The 14,709-nt window shown below is 30.2% G+C and overlaps 1 protein-coding gene across 13 annotated transcripts; it reads right to left on the minus strand.

The window, feature by feature from the left end:
• Window positions 1-6,433: 6,433 nt before the first annotated feature.
• On the minus strand, window positions 6,434-11,868 carry LOC112711477 (pentatricopeptide repeat-containing protein At4g16835, mitochondrial). Of its 13 annotated transcripts, XM_072203390.1 has the most exons (7): window positions 11,593-11,868; window positions 8,607-10,877; window positions 8,475-8,538; window positions 8,329-8,375; window positions 8,139-8,224; window positions 7,174-7,270; window positions 6,434-6,748 (listed from the first exon to the last, which is right to left on the minus strand). In XM_072203390.1, exon 2 carries the CDS (start codon window positions 10,806-10,808, stop codon window positions 8,880-8,882), a length of 1,929 nt encoding a protein of 642 aa, XP_072059491.1. In that variant the 5' UTR covers window positions 10,809-10,877; window positions 11,593-11,868; the 3' UTR covers window positions 6,434-6,748; window positions 7,174-7,270; window positions 8,139-8,224; window positions 8,329-8,375; window positions 8,475-8,538; window positions 8,607-8,879. The 13 variants fall into 13 exon arrangements, with proteins under 13 accessions (XP_072059491.1, XP_029145023.1, XP_025619929.1 ...); XM_029289190.2 differs by lacking the exon at window positions 8,329-8,375 and having other exon boundaries at window positions 6,434-6,671; XM_025764144.3 differs by lacking the exon at window positions 8,329-8,375.
• Window positions 11,869-14,709: the final 2,841 nt, after the last annotated feature.

The raw sequence follows: 14,709 nt of genomic DNA on the forward strand, positions 1-14,709 counted from the left end.
AACCATGAGAGAGAAATGATGATTGATTTGATGGCCTCTTTAATAATGCACACCACCGAGAAACAAAGGGAAGTGGACATTTAATTTGCTTTATCAAAATTCATTAGTTAATGTTCAAATTTCTCTTTCTTCTCTCTCAACTTTCTTCATCTCTTTCGGTCTTTACACAGCCAGCCATGGAAGCTACATTGAGCTACCAAAAAGAAAGAAAGGCTCGCCAAAAGACCATCACAATGATGGCAAAAAAATATAAAAAATGTGGTGGCTAAGATTCTCATTCACTTGTAGTAAGATTTTGTGATGAGATCTTAGCTTCTCCATACCAAAAATGGTTGAAGAAGATTTTGGCCAGCAAAGAGAAGATCTTTAGAGGGATGGCTTGACTCTGATCTTGCTCAACCACCACAGGAGGTAGCTACAGTGGCTACGTGATGGAAGAGGCAGAGATAGGAGCAGATGAAGCTATCATCATCATAAAGCATCAAGGGCCAGGAGTTCATCTTGCAGAGCAAGAAAAGATGAAGGGCTCGGATTGATGAAGATTGGTGACCAAGGAAGGACTAGAGGTAATTGCATGTTTGATTTTGCATGGGTTATCTCTTCTCTCTCTCTTTGGCCGAACCGGTTCTGTTTTGAAGAAGAAGATTAGCTTGGTTTGTTTGGTTTTAACCATGAAGACTTCTCCCTATAAGTAAGAGTAAACAGTCAGGGTTTGATTCAAGGAAAAGAAGTGAGAGTGCAAGGCACGGTGTTCTCATAGCTATCTAAGCTAGCAGTTTTTCTTCTCCTTCAATGTATTCTGTTTTATATTTTTCTGTTTAATTTTGTCATGCCTTGAGTCTCATGAAAAAAAGGCAAACAGTGAGGTTTGTATGAAAAAAAGCCATAGAGCGGAAAAAGGCAGAGAGTGCAAAATTAAAAGAAAAAGTCATAGATGTCCTTAGAGGTCCTTTGTACATCTGTGTTGTGTTTCATGATTCTGTGGGAATCCCTTTGCAAGTTGGGTTAGCACTTAGCAGTTGAAAGCTTGGCAGTGACCAAGTCAAGTTCAGTTTTGGATTTAGAATTCTGGACTTGTCCCAGATAGGAAGGGTAGTTCCTAGGGAGAATTAGTGTATGTAATCAAAGATGATTATAGTGAAATTCCATCATTATTGTGATGGAGACTGGATGTAGGCTGCACTGCACTTAGCAGCTAAACCAGGATATATCTGGTGTTATTTTTCTTTCTCTTCTACTCCATTTTCTGTTTCTGCTGCACAGGAGATAAAACCGAAAAATATCTCGTGCCAAGTGACGAGACAAAAAGAAAAGTCTCGTGGCTAGGGACGAGACAAAAATTTCCAGAAGTTGTATCAAATACAAGCAAGTGTTCTGAAGTGAAAAGGGGCTAAGATTCAACCCCCCTTCTCTTAGCCACTGAAACCATCAATTACCAATAGTCGAAATTGCATCTCCGAATTTGACATGAATTTACCAAAACTGAACTTAAATTGAGGAAATTCAATCCCATTATGTGTTCCACTTCGAAGATTTTTGGGCAGGCATAAAAAGCATGGAGGGAATGGAACTTCAATTTGGCCTACAAAACTCCGTGGAAACAATTCCTCAATAAAAAATCGTGCTTCTCCCAAAAAAACTAACTTTAACCACATTTCATTAGGTTGATCATAATATGTGGGTAAATCCAACCATCCTTCGGTAAAATAGTACTGCCACTTCGTTGGACACTTACATCCGTATAATTAGAACCCGAATTAGTGAATACAACTTGAGATGATATTTGATGGATGTGGTGCATTGTAAATAATTGCGGTAAAAGACAATCGCACTGGAACATTAGACGAAAAGAATAAGTTGGAGTAAGAACAATCATTAAATTATCAAAAGAATAATATAATAGAATGAGTATATAAAAAATACTATAAAAATTATAAATTATACCTTAAAAGGATCAACTTCGATGAAAAATGAAGAATACATTTTTATTCTATGAAGTAGTCAAAAAAGAATAATAAATTAAAAAAATAAGTTGATTCTCAGATCTAGGCTTACGAATTACAAAAAAATACTATATATAGCATTTATTAGAACAAAAATAATTATATACATTAGTTATTATTAAGTTGATTTTTTATTATTTACGTTATAAATCATATATTTGTCGTGATTGAATAAGCCTTTATCATATCATATACATTTTTATCATGATTAGAATCATAGATTTATGTTTTAATTTTTTAAGATATATATCAATATCAACTTGGCAAAAATTACGATTAATTTAAAATTATATTACAATAATTAAAAATTAAAATTATTGACAGTTAACATAATTATGTATTAAATGTTGATTTAACGTATAATTATAAAAAATTATTGATAATTAATATAATTATGTATTAAATGCTAATTTGATGTATAATAATTGACAATCTATATAATTATGTAGAAAATAAAACATAATAACTAAAATTAAATTTATTAACTAATTGAAGGTAGGTAGAGACAACATCTGGAAATTATTTTAGCATTTAATTATATATATATATATATATATATATATATATATATATATATATTATAAATGAGTTACTATTAATGTAACAACTTGGCACTAATAAAATTATTACATAATGAATGAGAATTAGAATTGTATCAATATAATTAAAATAATTAAAAATATTTTCGATTCGTAATTAGTTTAATAATGTATTAAATATTAATTTTATATAATTATAATAAAGATATTTTTCTAAATTAGTATAATTATGAATTATTTATTAAATGATAATTATAATATTGTAATATAATTATAATAAAGATATTTTTTAAAATAAATTTAGAAGAGAGAATAATACTTTCATTTTGGAGGAAAAATAAATTCATGAGGAATTGACACCTACTTTAATTTGTTGATAATGTATTAGATATTAATTTTATATAATTATAATAAAAATATTTTTTAAATTAATATAATCATACATTATTCATTAAATACTAATTATAATATAATTGTAATATAATTATAATAAAGATATTTTTCTAAAATAAATTTAGAAGAGAGAATAGTACTTTCATTTTAGAAGAAAAATAAATTCATGAGGAATTGACACCTCACTTTCATTAATTAGGACAAAAACCCAATTTTAATATATTAAGTAGAAATAGATAATTATGGTTTTAAGAGGTAAGAACACTTTCTAACAAAAGAAAAGAAAAAAAAGGAAAGAAAATTAAGATCAATTATTTTATTGTACCTAATTATTAATTATTTTATTATTTGTTTACAATAATTTTACAGAGTTGATTAAAATAATTGTTATATCAAAAATAATATTTATTATTTAAATTTTTTTAACTTAATTATTTTTTTTCTTAGCTATACGGAGAGAAAATAAAAATAAAAATAACTTAAAAATTGAAAAAAAAAAAAAGAAATCTCATATTCAAAAATTTAAAAATAACATATTAAAAAAGAATAGTCGTAATATATAAATTGAGACAATAATTTAAATTTAAATTAATTTAAAACTAATTTAATCAAATGCCAATATTAGAATTAAATTACTTAAATAATTTTTAATCTATTTTAGTCCTTAGACACGTATAGATTAGAGTCATTCTCGTAACAACAACCAACTGAAATAATATCATAAGTTCGAATATTTAGAATTCGTGCAAATTCAGACCATCACTTTGTTATATAAATTTTTCATTATCCTCTATCCATACAATGCGGCAAGTAGGGGGTGGCAAGCGAGGAAGCCTGCCCTACCCCGCCAGAAGTCCGCCTTTTGGTGGGCTGGCCCGCCCCTCTTAGTGAGGTGATCCTAGAATTTCACCATGCCCTGCCTAACTGCGGGCTGGCGAGCTAAGCTTGCCAAAATTCTTCTTTTATTTTTTTATTATTAACTACTAAATAATATATATAATTTCACAATCATATTAATAAATTTATAATTTCTAAAAGCATAAAAAATTATATTTTTTATATTCACAAACATTAAAGTCTTTGCAATTATAAATATTGTCTCAAAAGCAAAATAAACATAATCCAAAACATAATTATAAATATTGTCTCTAAAGCAACATAAATATAATCCAAAACACGCAATTTTCATCTTTATACTCTTGTAAGTTGGGTTTGGAGAAGTTGGATTTTGACAAAAAAAAAAGTACAAAAATATCCCTTGCAAAAAAAACTAAGCCCGACAGAGAAGCCCGCCCCGCCCTGCCATGCCAAAACCCGCGGTTTAAGCGGTGCGAGTTAGGCGAGCTTTTTACTCTTTGGCAATCACAATTTTCCAGTTCGGCTCGTCTTTTTGGCGAGTTACACGGGCCGGCCTGGCGGGTTTGGGCCCGTTTACCACTCTTAGTGGCAAGGTATAGAATTGTCACACCGAAAAACTAAACTGACATTTATTCTCCTCAATGGCATTGCATTAATGTAAAAGAAGGCCCGGTAATTTTTGAAACAAAAATTACAATATATTATAAAATTATTTTAATTACGAAATGTTTAAAATAAGAAAATTTGAATATATTACAAACCTTTGAAATTGCATCTCCGAGTTTGACATGAATTTACCAAAACTGAACTTAAATTGAGAAAATTCAATCTCATTATGTGCTCCACTTCGAAGATTTCTGGACAGACGTAGAAATAAAGCATGGAGGGAATAGAACTTGAACTTAGCCTACAAAGCTCCGTGGAAACAATTTCTCAATAAAAAATCGAGTTTACTTCCCCTTCGTTGGACGCTTACATCCATCAAATTAGAATCCGAATCAATGAATACAAGTTGAGATGGTATTTGATGAATGTGGTGCATTGTAAACAATTGCGACAAAAAGACAATTGCACTGGAACATTAGACGAAAAGAATAAGTTGGAGTAAGAACAATCATTAAATTATCAAAAGAATAATATAATACAATGAGTATATAAAAAATAATATAAAAAATTATAAATTGTACCTTAAAATGATCAACTTCGTTGAAAAACGAAGAATACATTCTTATTCTATGAAATAATCAAGGAAGAATAATAAATTAAGAAAAATGAATTGACTCTCAGATCTAGACTCACAAACCACAAAAAAAACACTAGACATAACCTTTATTAATTAGAACAAAAATAATTATATAAATTAATTAATATTAAATTAATTTTTTCTTAGATTATTACATTTTTAAATTTTTAAATTATAGTTATATTTTATTCTTATTATAATAATATTACTCTTTTATTTAAAAAAATCTAATAATAAGTTTACGTAAAACCAATAATAATTCTATTTAAAAAACTAAATAAAAAGATAAAGTAGTCTCTTTGATTTAAATTTATAAATGTATTAACTAAGTTTACCTAATAATAATAATAATAATAATAATAATAATAATTCTATTTAACACGACTAAATAAAAAGATAATACAGTCTCTTTAATTTAAATTTATGAATAAATTAACTATTTTACCTTCTAAATTAGTTATCTCATTTTTTGTCTCTGATTTTCGAAAAAGTTAGAGTGTTAAATTAGTTAGTTATTAGGGTTTATAATTTAAATTTATTTATTTTATCTGTAACTAAATTCATAGATTAATTCAAATTAAAAGTATAAAAATGCATTAAATATTTGTTACAAACTAAATCTTTATCACATGAGTATAAAGCTAGCTGACATTGGTCACACTTGACATAGAAAATTTAAATAAAAACTGCAAGCCCCACTTTATGGACGTTATGGCACATTATCAATAGCATAAAACCAAGTCATCATTTTAGCTTTTGACACAAATTTCACTGGCATGTGTCCTCACTCCTCTAATTAAAGATGTGCAAAGTTGATATGTATAGCATAATGTATTATTTATTTCATTATTTATTTAATTTTACTTAAATTTATTTTTTAAAATTTTTTACTTTTGTTACAAAAAATAAGAGGAAAAAGTAACTAGAAAAAAGAAAAATGTAGAGAAAAAACCCAATAAGAAAAATACATTAAGTCAACACTCAATAGAGTAATCCAAAAAGTCGAAAAAAGGAAACCACCAAATAAAATGGGTCAGCAGCTCAAAAGAATGAGAAACACACATTAAACAAGACAACCAATAGATTAGGCCAAATGCACCAATACGCTATCTAGTAACTTGATTTAGCATACTAGTTCTATGCTACAAACCTTTTTGTTTGGTTTCACGTCTTTATATTAACTATTAGCAAAGACTGTCAGTTACTATAGTCAAGAATGTAATGAAAAGGATAAACACGGTTAAAGTATATTTAAGCTCATGCGTGCATTGAATTGTTAAATATATATAGTTAAGTTGATTTAGCTTAATCTCAAAAATTAATTTTAAACATATCACCAATTTTTATAAAGCTAACGAAATAACTCGAAAAATATATTTAAATTAAGAGATTCTGAGTCAACCATAAAAAATAGTTCAATTATATAAGTTGAGGAGAAAAGTTTCCAAAAACTTAAAATCATGATCAACATTAAATATCTAGGCATATGAAAAAGTTGCTAGAAAGCTAAGAAAGCACATTAAGACCATAAGTGGGAAATGACAAAGCCCAATTACACCTTCGGTCACAAAAATGAAAAATGAAAAATGAAAAATCAAAATTCCCAGCCCGTACTACCAGCATTTGTCCTCTACTCTTCAGCCATGACCAAATAAAAGGGTATTAGTGTAAAGAAGAAATTCTGTGAACGAGGCAGTTTGATATTTGGCATGCTGCAATAGTTTATGATATAGCTCAAATTAACATGGTTCATAAAAACAAAACAATCAAGCAGAAGAAGAAGACCCAAGCAGGAGACATTTGGCATAATGTTCACAAAATGAACACTTAAGCTAGTTATATATCTTTCAAGTGCTACATATATAGATATAGATAGAGTCCTATATAACTCACTCACACTAGCTACGATATGGCCAAAATATTAATGTGCATGCACCGTGATGATGGTCATAGCAAGTCATGGCCATAAAGTTTATTTTTGTACATGAAAGCCTTATGTCTCAGGTTTGTGACTATCATTTGTAAAGCTCCAGTTATGAGTAACAATTATTGTGATACAATGATACTGGAATCATGAACTATGTAGAAACCAATTGAGAATGTAGAAGACTACACATAATTTTTTGAGGAAGCATACCAAAGGGTCCACATCTTAGCAATTTTACTTCTTGATTGGTTCTGATTTTTAGAGGAACCGCACCGAAGGGTGAAGGGTCCAAGCTTCCTTCAATTTTCTAATAATCAACCACAAAATATAATAACAAGAACAATTAAATTAACACAATAATAACAAAGTAAGGATCAGCAAAAACACTAGGGAGCTGCAATGAGTAATAAGTCAATAGCAACATAGCAAAAGGGTTAATAACGTCTAACACAACAGCAATTAGGTGATTAACAAGTTAACAAATTGCAAAAAAAAAAAAAAAAGAACACAGCAACCATGGCAATTGGCAAGAACACAGCAACCAGCAAGAACAACTAGGCAATAGCAAAAAATTTAGTAAACCAGAACAACAACAATTCCACTAACTTTTTTTTTATTTGATACATCAACACTCACCATTCACCAAAACCTAAGAATCGAAAGTGAGGGTGGGAAGACCCCAGAGCAGTTCAGCATACAACATACACACACAGCCAAAATCAGAGGACCAAACACAACAAAGACGTCATCTCTAACACCCCCACCCTTATGCTAACAAATCTAAGCAACACAACACAACATCAGCACAAAATACATACATTTAACAAAACAACAATTCTACTACAACAATAATAACAATAATGGGGATTATTAGTCAATGAAGATGCTTCATTTTTTGCTTTTGGTTTCTTTTCCCTCAAGTCAACACTTCTAAAATAAATTTATTGATGAACACTGGCTAAAATAGAATCTTGAGATCAAATATCAAATTGGGTTATACTTTATTGCAGAATTATGTTCAATCATCGCTGTTACTGACACAATGGTAAAATAATAAACTGGCAGAAGTTAAATGGCTTTTCACTAACCATGTACCAACCTGCATTATTCTACAATAAAATTGATTCCAGTGATTAATTACACTACAGAAACAGAACATGCACCTTAAAACTGACCTTTGAACGTTACTAGCTGCTAAGTGCTAATGCAAAAAGTGAGATTGTTGATACTGGTAGCCAAAACCAACTGGAAATTAAAAGAACTGCACAAGGGAGGAAGGAAATTAATTATGACAATAAAGTGAAGAGACGTCAATCACCTAAAAATCAGAAGATTAGCAAGAATGGAGGATATCCTGGTAACCACCAAGAAGACTAGCAAGCAGACAAGTGACCACACGAGAAGTCAATCACCTAAAAATCAGAACCAACCGTGAATCCGAAGCTAAAACCCCAAAATTGGAACCCAAAACCCCCCAAATTTCACATAATCAATTGAAAATCGAAATATACCTTCTCTGACTCCATTAGCCTTTGTAGTTCATCATCACCATCATAGCCATACACATCTTCAACACTGAAAAGAGAGAGCGAGTGAGAACAAGTGAGAAAGAGAGGATAGAGAGTGAGACAAAGAATGATGACCTGGTGAGCGCACGAGACGATGGTGAGCGGCAACGATGAGAGTAGACGAAGGTGAGGAAGAAGATGAAGTGGGGTGAAAACGAAAGAGAACAAGGAAGAAGTGGCGTGAGAATGAAGGAGAACAAAGGCAGTTTGGCGTGGAAACAAAAAATTCATTAAGGTGAAACTTTTTGTTCTTGGCATGTATAATGAAGTTCATTGAACTAACTGGTTTAAATAGACATGTCCTTTGACTGAATTCAATTGCATTGTTTTGGTTGCATAATGGCAAGATTACCAGTAATCACTGCAGGAGCAAGACCCGTCCTTGAAATGATGAAACCTAGTGGTATCCCTAACAATGATTTCTCTTCCTTCTATAGCTGATATGTACTTTATTGCAGTGTGGCAATCTCCACAAACTCTCAAGTTCTTGAATACCCTGATTGGAACACCTAATGGTACCTTTAGAAGTCCAAATGCAATTGCCAATTTCTCACTGTGCCATAGAAGAAGCTGTTCTTTCAGCTCCTCTTCCACATCATGCAATGCAAACTCAAGATCCGGAATATAGCCAGCCATCTTCATTTTTTTCTCCAATTCATTTAGTTTTTTATGTATAGAAACCAATTCTGGGTGCAATCGGTCGCTTGACCGAAACTCATGCACCACACTCTTTATCTCAATCCAACTATATCCGGGTGCCTTCACTACATTATTGTCTTTCATCGATCTCCGAATCCTAGCAACATGCTCCCATCTATTTTGTGCTGCATAAATATTGGCCAATTGAACATATCCAGTTGCACTACTAGGATCAAGCGCAAGCAGATTCTTGGCAGCAAACTCAGCCAGATCTAGGTTCTTATGGATCCTACAGGCTCCCAAAAGCGTTCCAAAGATGGCAGGATGTGGCTTAAACGGCATACTTTTTATCAAGTCTGTTGCCTCAGATAACCTTCCACGTCGACCAAGAAGGTCAACCATGCAAGCATAGTGTTCTGGCCTAGCTTCAATTCCATAATCCCTTATCATAGCATCAAAATATTGGACCCCAAGATCTACAAATCCTGCATGGTTACAAGCTAAAAATACTGCTACAAAAGTAATCCAATCTGGCTTCATGCCATCATTTTTCATTGCATCAAATAACTCCAGAGCTTTTTCACCAGCTCCATGTTGTGCATAACCAGAAATCATTGCGTTCCATGATACAAGGTCTTTCCGTTGGATCTGTAAAAACAATTTCGACGCGTCCTTCAGTTCCCCGCATTTGGAATACATGCTAACCAATGAAGTTCCGGCTGTGGTGTCACTACTCAATGGAGATTTACAAACTAACTGATGAACTTGTCTACCGAGTTGCAATGCTGATAGGTTACTACAACCCAACAACACACTGGTCAAGCTCACAGCATTAGGCTTGGCCCCAGTCTCTAACATTGTCTTGAAAAGCTTCAACCCATCTTCTGCCCTGCTATTATCAACATATCCAGCTATCATAGCATTCCATGTCACCAAAGTCTTCTGAGACATTTCTTGGAATAATTTCTCAGCAGACTCAACCCTGCCAAATTTCATGTACCCAGTGATCATGGCAGTCCAGGTAATCACACTCTTCACAGTTGCAGCATAAAAGTACTCCACTGCAGAATCCAAGTCTCCACAAGCCACATACCCCGACACCATCGCACTCCATGAAACAGTATTTTTCTCTGGCATTGCCAAGAACATCATGCGCGCCTCACCCATCAATCCAATCTGAGCATAACCTGAGATCATTGTGTTCCAAGACGCCGTATCCTTCACAGGCATTACATCAAAGTAAGCACGGGCTCTGTGGATGCCAAAATTGTTCAAATAACACGCCAGCATGATATTATAAGACACACTATTCGGTTCAGGAATTTTATCAAACACTTGGCGTACAACTTCAAAATCCCCAAGATTCTTGGCGTAGCCAGCAAGGATAGAGTTCCAAGTAACGGTGCTCTTCACTGTCATATTATTAAACACTTGGAGAGCAGAATCCATGTCACCCAATCGAAGGAAATTGGCGATGAGCTTGTTGGAGGCAACGACATTGTTGAACATGCTCTGGTTGAACCGTGATGGGAGTGGGGTTACTGACATGGCGGAGCAACAACCGAGGCCGGAGGAGGAGGACACGTGGTGTTTACTCAGCGTTAAAACAAAGTTCCTAAAAAGCCCTGAATAATACATGAATCGATGGCTTTGTCCTTAGGGGGCCTTGATTCTTAGTTGTTTTTTCGTGTTCAAGAGCTTATGCAGCTGTAGTGGCGGGAAAATAAACTGGTGTGACTGCTTAGTTATTTGATTGGTTATTTTAAAAGACTTCAACTAGGAGCTAACTTTCTTTTAGCCAATAGTCATTTTTTTTTCTAATTTTAAAGAGAAAATATAAAAGAACCAACTTTTAGCCAACATTAGTCGGCTTTTTCTTTAGTTCTAAAATTTTTCATTCTTTTTGGAGGATTTATGATTTAGAATTTAGAGTTAAAAGTTTTATCATTTAGGATCTAAAGTTTGAGTTAAACAAAATAATTTTCAAAAAAGTTTATGTTAGTTAAAAAAATTGTTTCCCTAACATTTATCAAATTTAAATTCTAAATTTTAAACCTTAAATCCAAAATCTTAAATTCTATATCCCAAATTCTAATGTTAGTTATTTTCATTCTCTATATCTTTTCAGTTTAGAAATGTTATTTCTCTATATTTTCATTCGAACCAATATTCACACCACAAAAACAACCATTCAGTCCCAAAAGTTCATTTAAACCCTTTTCATCTTGCATCCAATTCACAAAACACATACACGGACCAATACCATCAAACATTCAGCCATAAGTCAAACCACATACTAAACTAATCAAAGTATCAAACACTCACACCATAAACAATTTCAAACTCATTCAGCCACTCTAAAATCTACCACATAAATAGTATTTTTTTTTTTTTTTGCTGAAAGAGAACTAAAAAGAAATACCTCTGCTACGCGGCCGGTCCTCTCTTCCATCTCCGAGGATGAATCCCTACCGGTGATCTTTCCGGCGTCGCCATCTTGTTGCCGAGCTGCTACATCTTCACTGACAGCAGCAACACTATCACCGCCGAGCCTCTCTTTTCCTCTCTGTTCTCTAGACCGGCGCGGCCTCTTCTTCGTCTTTTCTCTCTTCGCGATCTCTCTCCTTCGCCGGTGGGGGCCTCTGTTTTCGAAGCCACTAACCCCCTCCGTTCTGAGTTCTGACTCGCCCCGGCCCCCCGTTATTGTGTATTATTTATTTAAGAGAAAAAAAAATCTTAAACTCGTGTGACAATTATTTCGACACATTTTTATTTTTAATACTGCATTAATAATGGTATTTTTTTGAATTGTGATTTAATATGGTATTTTTTAAAATATGGAATGATTTAATTTATAGAATATAAATCGGATTATCCAATTTTTAAGAAGTACAAAAATCAGACAGTTTAATTTGTGTATTTCAAATATTTTTAATTTTTTAAACACAAATCGAAAGGTCTGATTTGTGTATCTCAAATTTTTAAAATTTTTTAAACACAAATCGGAGGATTCAATTTATGTACCTCCCATAATTCCGTCTGATTTGTGTACTTCAAATTTTTTAATTTTTTAAACATAAATAGAAGGGTCCAATTTATCATTTATGTACCTCCCATAATTTTAAAAAATACAAAAAATGAGACAGCCTCCCTTAAGAAAAAAAAAAAAAGGTAGCCACAACCACCAAGTTAATTTGCTTGTCAGCAAATAATTTACTTCTATTTAATTTATTTTAATTTTATTATAACCTCACGCATTCTTAAATTAATTATATTTTTATTTAACAGTAATTATAAATTTATTTATTATTTTCTTTTCATAATTATATAATATTTATTAATATAATTTTTTAATAAATACTTGTAGTATATAATAGTATAATAGATATAAATTAATTAATTATTAAAATTCGAAAATAATAGTTATTTTAATATAAAAACAAAATAAAAATATTTATGATAGAGTAAAATTAACAAAATACTTATTGTTTCTGTTCCATATTGTTTAAAATAGCTAGATATTTTTAAAATATTAGTAAAAATATGTATTTTAATTTTTTAATTCTAAATTTTTTACTGTATTTTATTTTTTATTTACATAAAATCGGGTCAATTGGTTCAATCAGTAATCTACCGGTTGAACCAATAACTCAGTGACCTAATAACTGATAACTACGGTTCTAAAGAAAAACTTTCAATATTTTTTTATATTAAGGGTATTCGTGGAAGGATTCACAGATTTTTTTGTTTAGAACAAAGAGTGTGCTAAACTATTAGTAAGAGTAGAGACTGCAACGGTTAAGAAGTTACAGCTTTTCAAATAGAAACTTGCGAGTCCATGAGTATACCATGAAGCTACAAAGGTTGTACTTGTGAACCAACCCCCCAAAACGAAATAGGCGCAAAGAAAGAGCAATAGACCGGACCAACCCACAAAAGCGAAACGATCCCTCCGTAACCAGTCATCTCCTTATTTTTTAAAAATAATTGTTAGGCCGTTTAATTTTTTATTATCTTTTTTAAATATATTAATTAAATTTATTGTATAAAATAAAAAATATTAATAATTTTTAATTTTTTTATTTATAAAAATTAAATACATAATATATTAGTAATTAACATGTCATATAAATATATTTTAAAAAAAGATTATTGATTAAAGGACCGTCTCACAAAATTAAATATTAAAAACCAAAAAAAAACTTTTTTATTAAAAATTTCATAATCTTTTAAAAAAATTATCCGAAATCAAAATAGGTATTCAATAAAAATTATGCAAATGTCATTTTTTATTTGTCTAACAAAACTTGTTAATAATTATAAACTAAATTAGGTACTTTTATTAAATTTTAACAAAATAAATTCATAAACCATAGTAAACATAAAAAAATATAATTCATATGGTAAGTTATCAGAACTCTCAACTTAAATTTTTGATTGTCCGTAAGCAAGAATAAGAGTCCGTTTGAAAAGCTTTAAAAATAATTTTTTTGAATTTTTGACTTATGAAAAGTAGTAATATTAATATCCAGTATAATTTTTAAAATTAAATTGTAACTTTTTAAAAAGCTATTTAGGAATTTATAGAGAAGTTAAAAAAAATAACTTCTCTCATAATACTACTACTTTTTATCATATTTTTATAAAATAATAACTTTTAAAACTAAAAATCTAAATATAAAATAACTTATTTATAAGGTACTTTTAATATAATCATTTATTACTTAAGTTATTTTTTTAAAAATAGTTTAATTAAGATATTTTTTTAAATTTGGCCTAAATAAGAAATCACAGAAAATTATTTTTTTCTGTGTGATCGATACTATTAGCATCTTTTTAGTCCTTATAAATGTTACGAAATTCAAAGAGACACTAAAACCAATAAAATACTAATTATTAAAAAAGAAATATAGAAACACACTTAAAATAGAATTTATTTATTTATTGTTTTATTTTTTTTATATCCCTCGTTAATATTTGGAAATTCAATCCAAAAGCTAAGTTTCCTACAGTTGAAATTTAATCAAGATCATTTAGTTGTGCAACCAATAAGAATAGAAATATTGGTACATGCATAAAATAACAACAACAATAAAATCTTGTTTGAATACTATTAAAATATTAAAAAGGATATTTTTTAATAAAAATATTTTTATTTTTTGTATATTTAATAAATTTTTAATAATAAAAAACAAGTATTGAAAAAACATCTTTTTCTTTTGAATTATAATTTTATATTTTTTACTTAAAAAATTATTTTAACATAATAAATAATAATTAATTATTTTTACATTAGTGTATTTAAATATAATTAATAAATATTTTAATTAAAACTATTCAAATATTAAGTTTTTCATTTTAAAAAAAAAAATTTTAAAAGCTCACCCGCCATAAGAATACACCACAATCAAAAAAAGTTACAATGACAACAATAGTGATAAATAATATTAACTTATTAATATAGTAGCTAACTTTTTTAAAAATTTTAAATTTTAAAATTTTAAAAAATACATGTCCTTCTATTCTCCTTTTTTTTTCT

The sequence above is a fragment of the Arachis hypogaea genome, chromosome 9, assembly GCF_003086295.3.
Source record: "Arachis hypogaea cultivar Tifrunner chromosome 9, arahy.Tifrunner.gnm2.J5K5, whole genome shotgun sequence".
Lineage (NCBI taxonomy): Eukaryota > Viridiplantae > Streptophyta > Magnoliopsida > Fabales > Fabaceae > Arachis > Arachis hypogaea.

Bases quoted from the DNA above. Each gene is read 5' to 3' on its own strand.
- LOC112711477 (XM_029289190.2), bottom strand. From the start codon at position 10,808: ATGTATTATTCAGGGCTTTTTAGGAACTTTGTTTTAACGCTGAGTAAA.